At 50.7% G+C, this 15,926-nt stretch overlaps 6 protein-coding genes across 6 annotated transcripts; 3 read left to right on the top strand and 3 right to left on the bottom strand.

Moving 5' to 3' along the window:
* Positions 1–836: 836 nt before the first annotated feature.
* N7509_012615 (signal peptidase complex subunit SPC3) lies at positions 837–1,781 on the top strand (the record flags this gene model as incomplete). Its single annotated transcript, XM_056637252.1, has 2 exons — positions 837–982; positions 1,127–1,781. The coding sequence occupies 2 exons, from the start codon at positions 837–839 to the stop codon at positions 1,779–1,781; spliced, it is 801 nt and encodes a 266-aa protein (XP_056483282.1).
* A 464-nt stretch (positions 1,782–2,245) lies between these two features.
* On the bottom strand, positions 2,246–2,841 carry N7509_012614 (YqaE/Pmp3 family membrane protein; the record flags this gene model as incomplete). The annotated part of the gene is made up of 2 exons (XM_056637251.1): positions 2,246–2,456; positions 2,537–2,841. The coding sequence occupies 2 exons, from the start codon at positions 2,839–2,841 to the stop codon at positions 2,246–2,248; spliced, it is 516 nt and encodes a 171-aa protein (XP_056483281.1).
* A 496-nt stretch (positions 2,842–3,337) lies between these two features.
* On the bottom strand, positions 3,338–4,945 carry N7509_012613 (protein kinase PKP2; the record flags this gene model as incomplete). Its single annotated transcript, XM_056637250.1, has 4 exons — positions 3,338–4,129; positions 4,202–4,484; positions 4,655–4,758; positions 4,811–4,945. The coding sequence occupies 4 exons, from the start codon at positions 4,943–4,945 to the stop codon at positions 3,338–3,340; spliced, it is 1,314 nt and encodes a 437-aa protein (XP_056483280.1).
* A 933-nt stretch (positions 4,946–5,878) lies between these two features.
* On the top strand, positions 5,879–9,937 carry N7509_012612 (ubiquitin-specific protease UBP15; the record flags this gene model as incomplete). The annotated part of the gene is given in 11 exon segments (XM_056637249.1): positions 5,879–5,887; positions 5,946–6,063; positions 6,154–6,430; positions 6,512–6,602; positions 6,619–6,670; positions 6,748–6,937; positions 7,007–7,572; positions 7,589–8,059; positions 8,145–9,565; positions 9,628–9,757; positions 9,828–9,937. The coding sequence occupies 11 exon segments, from the start codon at positions 5,879–5,881 to the stop codon at positions 9,935–9,937; spliced, it is 3,435 nt and encodes a 1,144-aa protein (XP_056483279.1).
* Positions 9,938–10,363: 426 nt separating this feature from the next.
* N7509_012611 (p24 family protein) lies at positions 10,364–11,428 on the top strand (the record flags this gene model as incomplete). Its single annotated transcript, XM_056637248.1, has 4 exons — positions 10,364–10,510; positions 10,613–10,801; positions 10,939–11,218; positions 11,418–11,428. The coding sequence occupies 4 exons, from the start codon at positions 10,364–10,366 to the stop codon at positions 11,426–11,428; spliced, it is 627 nt and encodes a 208-aa protein (XP_056483278.1).
* Positions 11,429–13,009: 1,581 nt separating this feature from the next.
* Positions 13,010–13,288, bottom strand: N7509_012610 (uncharacterized protein; the record flags this gene model as incomplete). Its single annotated transcript, XM_056637247.1, has 1 exon — positions 13,010–13,288. The coding sequence occupies one exon, from the start codon at positions 13,286–13,288 to the stop codon at positions 13,010–13,012; it is 279 nt and encodes a 92-aa protein (XP_056483277.1).
* Positions 13,289–15,926: the final 2,638 nt, after the last annotated feature.

Here is a 15,926-nt window from a genome sequence, read left to right as displayed (position 1 = left end):
GGATAAACCCCCATACTAGTGGTGGGCACAGGCATTATTAAGAATGTTAAACAAGTATCAGTGTGTTAATAAGCCTCCGAATGGTCTAATGTTATTGGCCTTGGTCATTCGGGGGGGAAGAGTGAGGAGGCTTTGAAGAGACGCAATGGGACCGGTGCGTGCCTACCTTGTCTTTTTGCTTTTTTGGTGCTTCCAGGTCGAAGGGTCAAAACCAGGACAAGACATTCTTTCAATTCATCTTGGTTCCTTCCCTTTCGTTTTGTTTGTTGTTGTGCTTCTGCCTAGTCCTTCGTGCCTTCCAATGTGTTGGTTCCAAGGTTTGTATAGCCACCTAGGCACACTAGGGTATCTATAGTGACACGGGGTACTAGTTACCTGTATAAACTCCAGCGGTACTGGCTCTATTGTAATACTTCGTTACAGTAATTCTTGAGTCAACCTTGCAAGACTTTTTGATCACTATCTAACCAAAAAAATTTGAAGTTTCCCTAAGAGTGTAGATGTTACTAGAAGTATATATCCCGGACCTGCCAGATGGAAGCCCAAATTCCGGATGATATATGCCTTAGAACGGGTGCAAATCATAACCTAGCTGCTCAATTGAACGAAGCCCAGGCCATCAAAGAATCTTGCTATTGTATGAATAATAAACCAAATTCATTTTCTACGTAATCGCGAAGTCCCATGCTCAGATCCAGCCCCAACTGCAGTTCGGGGCCCGAGGCCGGCGCGGCTCCATAGATCGCTTATCGATAAGCCAAACACGCCCAGCTGGCTTCATCGCCCTGCCACCACCCCGACAACTTGGACTCAACACCTCCGAGTCTCCACGCGCAATGCATTCCTCCCTCAACCGCGCGCAGGCCGTCTTCGGCTTCTTCACCACCGTAGCCCTGGTGGTCGCCGGACTGGCCGCACTATCAACCCTCCTTTTCCCCACAGACGCCACAACAGCTTCCGTACAGCTGAAGAACGTCCAAGTGTAAGTGCAGCCCCAGCCAGCAAACCCGAGTCGAAGATCAAAACAAAGGGTCGAGAAACGAAGCAGGAAGAAAGAGAAAGAGAGATCGGAGTTATTATACTCCGTCAGACAAAACGCTGAAGCTAACACATCCCAAAACAACAGAGTCAAAGGCCGACCACACTACTACTCCACCAAACGCGAAGAATACGCCCAAATTCGCTTCGACCTAGACGCAGACCTCTCCCCCCTCTACAACTGGAACACAAAACAACTCTTCGTCTACGTGTACGCAAGCTACTCCTCCTCCGACAACCCCAGCACCGAGAACAGCAACCTCCGCCAATCCGAAGCCGTAATCTGGGACACTATCATCTCCGCACCACAATCCCCATACTCCTTCGACGCATTGAAGGAAAAGGCTCTACTGAATTTACCGGCTTCGATTACCGGTGCCGCTGGGAAGAAAGCTAAGCGCAGCGCCAGCGCGGCGAAGAAGAATCAGAACAAGAACAAGAACAAGAAGGCTGAAGAGGAGCAGGCAGGCGTTCTACGACTACGTGGTCAAAAGGCTAAGTATCAGATTAGTGATATTACGGGTCGTCTTGCGGGGCGTCAGAATGTTACGCTTGCTGTTGGGTGGAATGTTCAGCCTTGGGTTGGGGCGCTTTGGTGGGCTCCTGCTACTGGGGCGGTGCCGAGGACGGAGGGGAATGTTGGGAGGAGTGAGGCTTTTGAGTTTCCTGCGCTGAAGGTTAAGAAGAGTGAGGCTGGGAAGGAGGGTAGTGCTAAGGCGGGTGCGGGTGCGGGTGCGGCGTGATGGGGTGGTGATATGTGGTACATTTACCTGAATTGAAGTTATCTCTTTGTTTTTTACTTGGTTGGGACGGCATTGGCTGTACTTGTGTATTCAATGCCTTTTGTTTTGATCTTTTGGAAGTCGATCAAGACTCGGTGTACGAAAACTCTCCCGTTCAAGCTCAAGTTCAAGTTTATTCTTGGGACAATGATATTAAGGTTCGGGTTCATTTAATTTCAGTAGTGATGATGCGATCGCTTGGCCAAAGTCAGCCCATGTCCTCTCATTCCATCGGGGCGCTGCGCCGCGCCGTACCGTAGAACACCGTATGACACTAGCATATGAGCGGAACCAAAAAGACTAATCAAAGACATTCACATAAACACGGTCGCTGAGAATAGAACAGAACAGAACAGACGCGCCACGGCCGGGGGGTATATCAGGAATTCATTCGCCGACGAGCTCGGGGCTGGACTGAGGTAGCTTTAAATGGTTCCATAGTTCTGCTGAGCGTACGGCTGAGGGGGACCGTGATGGTACGGCTGAGCGTGATTGTGACCGTGGCCTCCATTCTGGATGCGATCCGAGTAGACGCCGGGAGCCGGACGCTGCGAGGCGCGGGTCAAGGGATCCCGGTCGCGACGCTGGTAGTAGACGTATTCGAGGTAGAATGCATGGATGTGGCCTGGGAAGTACCTAGAGAGAGAGAAAGTAAAGATGGTTAGATTCACGGTCGCGGATCGCCGGGTTAGGATGGTGCTTTGTTTGGAACTTACCCAAGAATGGTGAGGAGGACGTTGATCCAGAAGTCAGCGCCACAGCCGGAGATGAGGAAAACGCCAAGAGGAGGGACTGGATGGTGTGTTAGCGCTGGAAGATTAAGATATGGGTCTCGACCGAGGTAGCCCCGGAGGGACCTCTGATGAGAGTATGAGATCAGATCTTGGCGGATTGTCCCCGGGTTGCTCTTGCCCGCGCTGAGAAATGGGGACGGTGTCTCATGAAGTTCTGGAGAGTGGAAGAGAGACGTACTGAAGATAGTGATGATAATCAAACACAGCATCGAACAGGCACCAGCCATGGTGGAAGGTGGAAATAGTGGGGTGGGGTGGGATGGTTGTTGATATACTGATATGCTGGTACTAGCGGTAGCAGTAGCTAGTGAGAGAGGTCGGGTTTGCGAGTCCGTTTGTTGTTGGAACTGAAGTCGGTGGTGGCCAGGAAGCTGAGGAAGAGGATGGTGAAGAGGAGAAGAAAGATATAAATAGGGATGTAGTCGTCCTTGGCAGAATTAAGTCGTTTCATGATCGGCAATAGACGTCAGCACCGAATCATGAACTCTGGAGTAGGTTGATTGGGTTGATTGGCAGAGTATCCGCAACCTTGAGGAAGTATCCAATCTCAACGAGGGAGAACCCGCCGGTAGGGCTGGGCCTGACGTCATTCGGATCAGTGGGGGGAGCCACCAAGTAAACTCCCACTTTACACCACAAAAATGGACAGGGAGTACCAAGTACACTCACGTATACCTCGTGGCTTGGCTGGAATGTGCAGGTTTTCACAAAAAAAGACCACCCTCACACAGCATCAATCGCCGCCCGAGTGGTCACCTGCTCGTTCTTGTTGCCTAGCTTGGAGATCTGCAGAAATGCATCCACCCCATAACCCTCCAAGCTATGAAGCTCAAGACTGCCCGCCCAATACTCAGCATAGACCCTACTCATAGGCAACCCCATCCCCAACCGAAGATTAGGATGTCGCGATGTCAAAGTATCCAGCGACCCCTCATGCCAGGTCTCACGATCATGCTTTCGCTCTCGTTCCGATACCTTGAGCTCCTGCATAGTCGCAGCCATGGCGGGCACCTTACCTGGATTCTCCAGTCTTGTCTGCGTACGCGGCCCCTTACTGAAAGACCACAAATATGGAAGAATTTCCCGCGGGATGCCGCCGCCCTGGTCCGATATGCGCATGATCACGTGTTGTGGGGTTTCGCAGACAAGAACCTCGATGGGCGGCGGCGGTGATGACGAGTCGTGGTATTTCTCGACGACCGCTTGTACCGAGTTTCGCAGGAGCTCGCCGATGATATATTCCAGGTGGCTCAGTATATATGGGAAGGTGGCGTCCACATGGCCCCTGACGTTTATGGCGGGAATCTGGGCCGATTGGGAGGTTTGTCGCATCAGTTCTTGCGCGACTTTGCCGCATCGCTCTACTACTTCCTTTGCTTTGCATTTGAGGAATACTTCACCGACGAAATCTGCGTTCATGTCGGTTCGCTCGTGCGAGTCTGGGAAGTGCCATGGTGAGTTGAAGGTATCGGTAAGGGCGAGGTGTTGCTCGGCAATGACTCGGCGAGAGATTCTCTGTTGGAGGTCGGTGTTAGTTAGAAAGAGAGGTCCTTATTTTTCGTTCCGAAGAGGGGAAGGGAGGCCTACCGCTCGTAGCAAAGTGTTCATAAAACGGTCCATATCGTCCGGTGGCATCAGTTCTTGGCATTCCAACACCCCCATGGCGAGATTGGGGATGATGACCAGGTGCTCTTTGAGCGTTTGGCGGAGAATATCACAGAAACGGTCATTGTCGTCGAGGCTGCATATTTCGGGCACGACTCGGAATCGCTCAAAGGCTTTATAGTACAATTCGTAGACTGGGGACAGGTGCGGGTTGGAAACGATCACGTAGGGGAGCTGCTGAATATCACGCAGCCGATGCGCAAGGCTATAATTTTCGGAAAGGGGTTTACATTAGCTACTGGCCTCCTCGCCGAAATTCTGGTACAGCGTGCAGGACGGGGTGGGGCAAGCTGCGTGCTGTGCTGATGCTGCTGCTGCTGCTGCTGCTCCCGCTGCTGCTGCTGCTGCTCCCGCTGCTGCTGGATCGTAACATACCGGGTGGGCAGCTCGGTCCGCACATAATTTGCGGAGCTGATGAGACGCGGTTCGGTCAAGGTACGGCCAAAAAAAGTCAACTGGCGAAGACTTATGGGGCGGATCTGGCGTTCAACCCATCTGGTTCAGACGCGGCAAGGTCAGCTTTGGGCACACGATCAGATCAGAGCTCTCCGAGTCATCATACTGGTCCAAGGCGGAGACGGGTCGCCAGGGTGGGGGACCGCCGGAATAGAAGCGCGGCTTAGGAGCACATCGTGAAAGCCTTTCAGCTGAGCGACTTAGCAGCATTGTGCTCCATGTAGTGAGAATGAGAGGAGGTGAGAATCATGAGATAAGGTTGGCTGTTGGTGGTGTGGTGGTGGTGGTGGTGGTGGTGGTGCCGGTGACCGTTTTCAAGCATGTGGGCGGTGAGGGGGGAGCAGCAGTGATGGCTATGTAGTGAAGAGTATTTAGTTTTAGTTTAATTTTAGTTTTGAATATGAGGGTAAGTGTATTCTCATGAATATAAGTGTATAGAAGTAAGTCAATAAAATATGGCATGGCTAGTTCTATAAGCAAGCACTTGAGTAGTACTTACTGGACTACTATGGTGGTCGTATACTTCGGGAGACTTGAAGAATCTGATCTGATGTTGACTTCGCCTTAGGAAGTATCTTAGGAAGTATTAATGACTTGTAAGGGGACTAAGATTACAATTAAGAGGTGTAAAAATGTAAAAGTAAAATAAATAAATAAAGTAAATTAGTTTAAGCTTAAGGCAGATATCAAATCCATAGTATAACCTCCCACCATAACCGACTACTCCCTCCAGGCTGACCACTGCCACTCTGCCACTGACCAAGCACATGCCCATCAATGAACCAACCCACGAATCAAGGAAGTCACCCTCATCAAAGAACTTGAACATATTCATTTGGGACTATTTTCAGACGATTAGATCGAGTCCACCTGGGCACTATTTTATTTTTATTTTTATTTCGCCAACCCTGTTTACCCTGTTCCCTGTTTACTGTACCTCTGTACCTCTTTGTGCCGAGCACTCGAGGGCTCCGCCACCGCTAGCTCCGGTCCTCGTCGTTCTGCGGGTTCAGAAGAATTTCAAGTTCCGACAACCCCCCGGGCCTTCCTTGAGCCTCCTCCTCCTCCCCACCCATTTCTTCACCTCTCTCCTCCCCATTTCGAACAGGTGCCTTCCGGCTGGACGGGAGGGCCCTTTTCGCTATGGAAAACGTGCGTTGCCGACCGTGCCCCTCTGTGTGTCGTCATTGCAGATCTAACCGTCGTCCAGCTCGCGGAGAACGATATGCTCGTCGATGAGTACGACCAATACCCCAATGAGAAGACTACCGATGTCGTTGTCTCGAGTCCCGGCTCCGACGAGCCTACTCCTCCCTCCGCCGCCGACCGTACGTTCCTATTCAACTCCCCCTCCCCCTCCGTGTAGACCACGAGCGAGCGAGAATCCCAATCCCAATCCCTACCCCTACCCCGGCCAGTGGAATCATGCCTGGATGCGATCGCTGGTCTTTCCAGCCGTCCCTCTTCTCCCCTTCATGACCAACCTGCTGGTTATGACCCCGCGCAGATCCCAGAGAATGTAGCTGACCCATCTTCGTCCGGACCTTCAGATGAAGCCATGATGGCTCGAGTGCTCCCCAAGAACCCCGATCATGAGACGGTAGAGGAAATTCACAACACATGGCATATCCAGGATTGGAGGAAGCTAGAGAAAAAGATCCATGGCCCCGTCTTCAAGTGCGGCGAGACCCCTTGGTGAGTAATATTGATATCTTTGTCTTTGCCTGTGCGGTACGCCACTGAACCATGCCATGCATGTGCTGACCGAGAGACCAGGCGCATTCTCTTTTACCCCTACGGTAACAACGCCGAACACGCTTCCTTCTATCTGGAGCACGCCTGGGATGGCGAGCCCCCCCGAGAATTGGTATGCCTGTGCGCAGTTCGCTCTGGTCCTGTCGAACGTGAAAGACCCGTCAATCTACGTGTCCCATGGTAAATATGCTCTGAGAAACTACTTGCACCAGCGGATTTAGACCCGTTGCTAATCTTCCTCTTTCTTCTACCTTTAGTTGCGACTCACCGATTCACCGCCGAGGAGGGAGACTGGGGGTTTACCCGCTTCTATGATCTTCGAAGTCTCTTCAATGAGGCGTGGGAAAACAAGGGCGTCCCGCTGGTCCAGGACGATGAGGCGAATATCACCGCCTACGTTCGCGTTGTCAAGGACCCGACCGGTGTCCTCTGGCATAACTTCCAGAAGTAAGCTAATGATCTTAACTTATTATTTCAAACACATAGGCAATAGCTTGATTCTAATTTTACTCGCAGTTACGATTCCAAGAAAGAGACTGGCATGGTTGGACTGAAGAACCAGGGTGCTACTTGCTACCTGAACTCACTCATCCAGTCGCTCTATTTCACCAACGCTTTCCGCAAAGCTGTATACCAAATCCCCACTGACGAGGAGGCCTCGCGGGAGAACAGCGCCTGGACTCTTCAGAGACTCTTTTATAACCTGCAGACTAGTGATTACGCCGTCTCCACGACAGAACTGACCACGTCGTTTGGCTGGGACTCGCGTCAAGCTTTCGAGCAACAGGATGTCCAGGAGCTGTCCCGAAAGCTCATGGAACGTTTGGAAGAGAGGATGAAAGGCACTGTTTCCGAAAAGGCCCTACCTCAACTGTTTGTTGGAAAAACAAAGACCTATATCTCTTGCATCAACGTTGACTACGAATCCTCCCGCGTGGAAGACTTTTGGGATATCCAACTGAATGTCCGCGGTAACAAGACCCTGGATGACAGTTTCCGAGATTACATTCAGGTGGAAACACTCGAGGGCGAGAACAAGTACGATGCTGGTTCCCCCTATGGCCTGCAAGACGCCAAGAAGGGTGTCATTTTTGAAAGCTTCCCCCCCTGTTCTGCACCTTCACCTCAAACGATTCGAATACGACCTCAACCTCCTGACCATGATGAAAGTCAACGACCGACATGTTTTCCCTATGGAATTTGATGCTGCCCCTTACCTGTCTGAAAATGCCGACAAGTCCGAGCCCTGGACTTATGAGTTGCACGGTGTACTTGTTCACAGCGGTGGTTTGGACGCTGGTCACTACTACGCTTTCTTGAAACCCACCAAGGATGGTGACTGGTATCGATTCGACGATGACCGTGTGAACCGCGTTACGGAGAAGGAAGTGTTGGAAGAAAACTACGGTGGCGAATACGAGAATGCGAATGGCGGAGTGCGTCAACCTTACACACGCACGTATTCGACCAAGCGTTCAATGAACGCCTACATGTTGGTTTACGTCCGAAAGACGAGATCAGACGACGTCCTTCTTCCCATTGAAAAGGACGACGTACCTTCTCACATTGGTATGGTCTATAATGAACTCCAAATCCTTCCCTTTCCTTTTTCCCACGAGCTCACTAACATTTCATAGCTTCCCGCATGGCCGAGGACAAAGCGGAGATGCTTCGCAAGAAAAGGAGAGAGACGAGGCTCACCTCTATATGAATGTTGGCGTCATAAATGAGCAGACTTTCCAGTCACACCACGGATTCGACTTGTTCAGTCCAGACTCGCAAGATGACGACCCAGCCTTGCCTGCGCAATACCGTGTCCTGCGGACCAAGAAGATTGGCGAATTCGCAAAGGATATCGCCGAGGAGCGCGGTCTCAAGGAAGAATCGATCCGATTCTGGGCAATGGTCAATCGCCAAAACAAGACAGCTCGCCCCGATCAAGTCATTCGCGATTCGGATCTTACCGTGGAGGAAGCCTACACCAAATACGGTACAAAGGGACACTTTTTCAGACTCTGGATGGAGGTTGCAGCGCCTGGACCCGATGGCCAACTGGCCCCTTGGGAAGAAGACACAGTCCTAGTTTTCCTGAAGAATTTCGATGTTGTCACCCAGACTTTGTCTGGCGTCGGCGCTGTCTACGTCCGCAAGAACCAAAAGGTGTCAGAGCTGGCATCCCCTATTCTCGAGAGAATGAAGTGGCCGGCGGGTACAGACTTCACATTGTATGAGGAGATCAAGCACAACATGATCGACCTGATGAAGCCCAAGCAGACCTTCCTACAGTCCGAGATTCAAGACGGTGACATTATCACCTTCCAGCGCGCATTGAAGGAGTCCGAGATTCCCGCCACGGCGCTTTACACGGATGCCCGACAATTCTACGACCATCTTCTCAACCGCATGGATGTTTCATTCGCCCCCATTAGGAATGGCGAAGGCGGTGAATTCTCTCTGACGCTGAACCGGAAGATGAATTACGATCAGGTGTCAAAGAAGGTTGGCGAGTATCTGCAAGTGGAACCGACTCATCTGCGGTTCGCGCCTGTGATGGCTACTAGTGGTAAACCCAAGGCGTTCTTGAAGCGATCCAGCACCTCAACCCTCAACCAAATCCTCAGCGGCCAATATGGGGCCTACGGCTACTCCATGCATCGGAACGATGCTCTCTACTACGAGGTTTTGGACATGAGCCTCAGCGACTACGAGAGTAAGAAGAGCTTAAAGGTGACATTACTTCCCGAGGGAATCACGAAGGAGGAAATTGTCGAGGTCTTGGTTTCTCGCAATGGAACCGTCGCCGAGCTTCTGGAATCGCTCCAGAAGAAGGCCAATATCGACGATGAAACCACTCGCGAACTGAGAATTCTCGAAGTGCACAGCGGGAAAATCTATAAGGTGCTGCGTGACGACGCCAATGTCGCAGCTATCAATGAGTACTCCACACTTTACGCCGAAAGGATCCCTGCCGAAGAACTCAACCTGGAGGCCGATGACCGGGTTATTGGAGCCTTCAACTTTGACAAGGAGCCTACTCGTACTCACGGCGTCCCTTTCAAATTTGTTATCAAGCAGGTTCGTAATCCCATCCCCTTACTTATGCTTCGATTTAACTTGTTGCTAACATGATGAAACAGGGTGAAATTTTCAAGGAGACCAAGGAACGCTTGTCTAAGCGGACCGGCATCAAGGGCAAGCCTTTCGAGAAGATCAAGTTTGCAGTTGTGCCGCGCGCTTCCTTCTCGACCCCTAAATATCTTGAAGCTGGTAAGAACTTGTCCCCCCTTTTACGGACTACTAGTGCCACGGAGGAAAGAAAACTAACCAACATTACCAGACGACATCCTCTCCGACATGGCGGGTTCTGATGACTACCTTGGGCTCGACCATGTCAGCAACAAATCTCGAAGCTTCTGGTCCAAGAGCGAGAGTTTCTCCATTCGATAAAGTGATTAGCGGCGCAGTGGGGTTTCTGTGGGAGGGCTTGATGCTGCAAATTCGGTACATGAGCAGTGACAGCCCGATGCGATGTTTATGTTTTCCTTTTCTTTCCTTTCCTTTTTTCCTTTCCTTTTCCCTTCACTTCTTCAATCGTCCCATTTTGTGTCCTTTTTTCCTCTGTCTCTCTTCCTTTCCACCTTTTATCCCAAACCCGTTTTAAGAACGAATTGGTATTTTAGTTATTTTCCATAGTTGGAGTAGAGTGGATACAAATGCAAAATGCAAATGCAAACACAGCTGAGTTAAGTTGTTTGAGTGCAAACAATACAAACACCAACTGGCCCGATGGGAACAACTCCTGACAACACGCGATTGTCTCCATCTCCGTAGCCTCGACCACCCCCAACATCACATCACATCCCCACTGCCAATATGCGGTTCGCTCTCCTAGCCGGTCTGGCCTCCCTGGCCTCCTCCGTTTCCGCAACTGCTTTGACATACCGGCTTGAGGCGAACGAGAAGGCATGCTTCTACACCAACATTGAGCAGGCCAATGCCAAGGTGGCATTCTACTTTGCGGTTCGTCTTAGCTTCTCCTCGTGGCCTATTGTTTATTGCTAGTCAATTCGACACTGCAATTGATTGATTAATTGATTCGATCTAATTCTCGCTCCTCATTAGGTTCAATCTGGCGGCTCCTTCGATGTCGATTACTCCGTGACTGCGCCGGGCGGCAAGATCGTTCTGGATGGAACGAAGGAGAGACAGGGTGATCATGTCTTCACTGCCCAGAGTCACGGCGAATACTCCTTCTGCTTTAACAATGAGATGTCGACTTTTGCTGAGAAGATGGTTGATTTTGAAATCGCTGTATGTGGTCCTGCTCCAGCTCCTGGCCCTTTTCCCCGCGAAACGCAACACCCCAAAACAAACACGCCTCCACATCAATTATCTCCCCCTTCTCCAACTTTCCAACAATCTACTCACATATTGTACTCTCTCTCTAGGTCGAAAACGAATCCCGCGCCCAACTCCCCTCCCGCCAAGGCGCAACCCCAGAACAAACCTCCAACCTAGAAGAATCCATCTACAAACTCTCCGCACAAGTATCCACCATCTCCCGAAACCAAAAGTACTTTCGCACGCGCGAGAATCGAAACTTCAGCACCGTGCGCAGTACCGAGCGCCGGATCTTCAACTTTAGTGTCATCGAGGGTCTGATGATGGTGTCTATGGCCGCGTTGCAGGTCTTTGTTGTGCGGTTCTTTTTCCAGGGCGCGAGGAAGGGTATGTTACCTTGTCTACTCTACCTTCAGAAATGGATAGGAGGAGGAAATGAGGGAGGGAGGGGGGTGGAAGGGGGGGATTTTGGCAATGGGTAGCATTGGCTTTTTCCTCCTTCTCCTTCTCCTCCTCATTTTCTCTTCTTCTTCTTTCCCCTTCTCCTTTCCAGTGAACGACCTCGCTAACAAATCCCTTCCAATAGGTTACGTGTGATGAGCATAAGCACGAGCACGAGTATGAAGTCTATACGATGCATATTTCATTTTTAATTTTTCCCAAATCCCAAAATCTTTGGCGTCGTTCCGTTCCAATGTACTGTATCAGTTCAATCAGTATCAGCTTTGTTTGCCATAGGCTAGAAATCGCATGCCCATTGGTTCGAAAACAGGTTTCATGTCTCTTGATGACATCTCTCTCTTTTCACTACTACTACCTTAATTTAGGGAAGTCACTACTCCATTTTATACTTTCAGGCATACACCCCACAACCAGCGCTTTCTTTGCGTCAATTGGCACGGGCAACGAAGGTGCGTACTGTACTAGTGCTGTAGCAGGTTTTTTTCTGCGCGGGGACGAAGTTGTGGATGCGGTCTAGATGGCGATGGCGATGGTACTAACGCCTTCGTAGAAATGAATTGCACACCCTGATGCGCGAGTATAGTACTATCGAGATGTCCGAGCGAGAGAGACCCAGGCCCTTTCTAATTGGCGTCTGCTGGTCCTTGGTCTCAGGTCACACATTGCCTCGTCATGGCGAAGTCAAGACAAAGCAGGGAACCCACACGAAAGTCCATTGCTAGAGCTGGTAACTTCAGCCCGGGTCGGGGGGTTGTCCCATCCTATCACCTTATCGATAGAACAAAGTCGAGACGGGACAAAGTCGAGACCGATCAGGGGTTCTGGAGACATTTACTGCGACATCGAAACCGGCTTCAAGGCCGAGATGAAGTCAATACAAAGCAGGGATCTCGTACGAGAGTCCATCGCTAGCGCCGGTGGCTTCAGTCCGGCTTCAGCTGAGGCCGGGGGATCGTTCCATCCTATTACCTTCTTGTCGACAGGACAAAGTCGAGCGAGACCGATCAGGGATTCCGGAGACATTTGCTAGCGACATCGAAACCGGCTTCGAGGATGAGAAATGGCGCGTCTGCACCGACCAGCACGGTACATCACATCACATCCTGTCTTTGCTCTTCACCGACATGACAAGAGTCGAGACCGATCAGGGATTCCGGAGACATTTGCTAGAGACATTGAAACCTGCTTCGAGGTCGAGAAATAGTGCCGTCTGCACCGGGTACATCACACCCATCCTGTGACGCGCTGTCTTTACTCTTCGTCGTCATAACGAAGTCAAAGCCAGGCCGATCAAGTGTGCAAAAACATGTCCATCCCTAACGCCGACGGCTTCGAAAACAGGTCCGTTGTCGGGATACTGTGCACAATATCGAGTCGAGATCAAGTCTTCGCGCCACCGCTACCCTGTTATTCCCTCTTAGAACACATTACTTCTCTTCTTCGTCATAAGAATTCTCAACCAGAGATGCATACACTACAGTATGCAGTTCCCCCGCTAGTTGTCTAGAGAAACCGGCTTCGCGATGGGAATACGGCGTTTCGAAGGAAAGGTAGGTCGAGACATCGAATATGTACATCACTAGTATTGTCTCGGACATCAGGTCCGGTGAGTCTCGTACGGAGTAAGACTCCGAAGCTCTGCGATTAGATCCGGCTCGATGGATCAAAACAGGTTTGCTGCACTTTCTGCGTTCTAGAACTTCTCTTCATTTAGGTTCACTCACCTGAGGTACTGTAGCGGTTGACCAACGACAGTCTGAGATTCAATGGTTCAGGGTCCAATATACGTTCCATCAGACCACAGGAAATCTCAGGGCAAGAAACAGCACTTGAGGAATCCATAGGGTGTGTTTCCAAGAGATTGCCGCAGAGACGCGTTACCAGGCCTATGATGCAACAGGGGGCCTCGGTAAGAGTCAGACCAGGCAAGCCCATCGCATGACGTTGGATGATGACGGCAATGGCCATTTCCAGCGTAGCGGGCAGGTAATTCATTTTTCAGAATCGGGAGAGTGGCTACTCTGAAGTGAGTGGCCGATTAATGCATTCAGCGCCTTCATCGGCTAGTTGGTTGCCTCGGTGGTGCGTACTTCTTGAAAACCCAGTCGGAATGTCGCCGTTGAGGCTGGGAAGAGGAAAGTGATATCATCGCAATACGGCAGTGACGGACTGCCGTGGTCTACGAGTACAGTACCAGATGGGGATGGATTTTGGCAGATCGACAAGACTTTCTCATGAATAATTCTGTGCTAGGTACTTTCAATTCTTGAATTCGCTCATTTTTGGGCTTCATCCGAGAACATACTGGCGTACATAGGAAACTAATTCTTTGAACCTTAGATTGTGTTGCCATCGTAACACGAGGTTGAGATTGTCAAATTGAGATGATCAATTTTTCCGAGATATCATATCTCCAGGTGTGGATCTAAGGTTCGCGGCAGCATTGCTGTCCTCGAAAGGATCTTCTAGCGCTACTCGGTTTTTTCCTCCCTGCATGACGCAGTTTGGGGAGTATGCGCTGTGCAGCGATCAGACCCTCCGGAGTATGTACGATACGTGCGTATGTCCATGCTGCTGGGTTCCGCGATGGGCTGGACTAGATCAAAGGCTCGGGAGGATTGTCTCCGCAAGGTTTCTTTGAATTGATGACATCGCGCAGGGCATGTGTCTGCATTGATATCATACATCATCGGTTGATCGGTTGGAGGACAGCTGGCTGGCCCTCTTTTCTTTTTCCTGACTCACCCGACACGATAATGGTTGCTTCTTTTTGATCCATTTCCCCCAATATAATGTGGGAAATTGATAGTATCCCTCGATCACGAGTGGTTAATGCATGAATTTTGCGGATCCTGGGCTTTGACTCTCGGGTTTGTTTTCGTGGTTCCGTAGAAGTTCCACATCGTGTGAATTGCTGCGCTGATGGCCAATCTGTGTAATCACTGATCATCTCTGACGTCTGTACATATGGGGCCCCAATGTCATGAGATATCTGTTTGGTCTACATTCGACGGGGACTAAGTACGCTAGTGTTAGTAGTGTACATCTCGTACACAGCAGTTGGGGCCACTTGGGAATAACCATCGTCCTTCGAGCCATTTTCAGTGGAGAACTCGGTCAAGATCCTTTAATGGTCCTATCATTAACGACGTATCTACAGTACAGTACATTGTTAAGGCGGGTGGCCTACTGTACTCCGTGTGGACACGAGATTCATTCGCCTCCCCCGCTGCGATGGCAAATGAACGATCTCCCGACCCTTGGTGCTATGCTCCGCTTGACCCGTGATCGTGCTTGTCAGTGGTTCCGAGATTTCCATCTAATATCTATCTCCACCCCGGACGTTGTCTGTGCTGGACCGTGACGGGGGTGTTCTTCAGCGAAGCCTTGGGACCCCATTGTTTCGTCGCCCCCATTTCCCAGGGGGTGTCAGTGATGGTACTTTCGCCACATGTTGTGCCTTTCATTTCATATCCGATATACGTGCTTGGATCCTTCTGCGTCTAAACTTTGCCCCCCATTCCATTTCGGGGATATGCACTGTCTAGGAGTAATCTAAAGCAATCAACCTCAAATTATTAGTCTGCAATAACATATAGATTTGCGAGTGATATGTACTCGAGAGATCCATTCGTAATGGCCTTTCTTCCCGTTGAGGGCTCCCTGACGTCAGGTGCCCTTGCTGCCTGAGGCCCATAACTATAAACTGTCTTTTGGGTCTTCTCCGTTTGCACAACGCTGGCTGGCTCACACTTCTCAAACAGATCCACTACGGCCATTGGTTTAATTCCCATGGCGTTGGGACAGGCCTTCGTCTCGTGAGAGGGGTCGGACCTGATGCTACTGTAGGGTTATGGGTTTGTTTTAGTCGACTCTTTGTACGGAGACACTAGTTGACATATTGTATACAGAGATACAAAAAAGAATGCACATAGCGCCTGTACTCCGTACGCCAGCCGATCCTTCACCCACAATAGCTTCAGCCACAAAAGTCCCTAAAAGTCCGGTGGGGACACTCGTAGTGGTTTGATGCCGAATCAATCCAAAAGGAAGCTCGGATCGCCCCGATTCCCAAAACGATGACGACATGGCTGACTCCACTCCCGAGAGCCTCAGCGCCTTTTCTCTTCGACTCCACCACATATCACCTCCATCAACAACCACTCTTCTACAAGAGATCCCAGTTCACATGAATGCCAATTCCACTACTTTAAAATGCATGGGGATAGGGGGGGAAAGAAAAAAAAATTGAAAAAAAGCCACGATCGTCCCCCTTCAGGATCGTCCGAGGTTAGTTCTGTCTCTCATCGAGTCGACTGGTCTACCCCAGGCTCCATCACAATCACCCAGGCTCCACCGAAAACTGCAATTTCTCCACCGGGGATATCCACTTTTCGCATTCCGCTGTCTTTATGGTCACCCTATCCCGGCTCGATACAGAGGGCTAAATGGGCCTCGACGTTCGCAGACCCTTCATCGACAGGATGATTCGTTCGCCAGACGTCAGTCAAAGATCTGCAGGGGACCGGTCAAAGGCACTGCCGATCTCACCGCGCCAGCGAGTGTGGTCCACTCACGCATTCCCCAGTGACCTCATCGGGACTCCCCCCAGCCCAATCCGCCGTGATAGGGA

Source organism: Penicillium cosmopolitanum, assembly GCF_028827165.1.
Source record: "Penicillium cosmopolitanum strain IBT 29677 chromosome Unknown utg000011l:1.0-3548175.0:1.0-3550911.0, whole genome shotgun sequence".
NCBI lineage: Eukaryota > Fungi > Ascomycota > Eurotiomycetes > Eurotiales > Aspergillaceae > Penicillium > Penicillium cosmopolitanum.
Note: the sequence above shows the minus strand (reverse complement) of the source record. Positions and strands in the feature narration are given on the sequence as shown.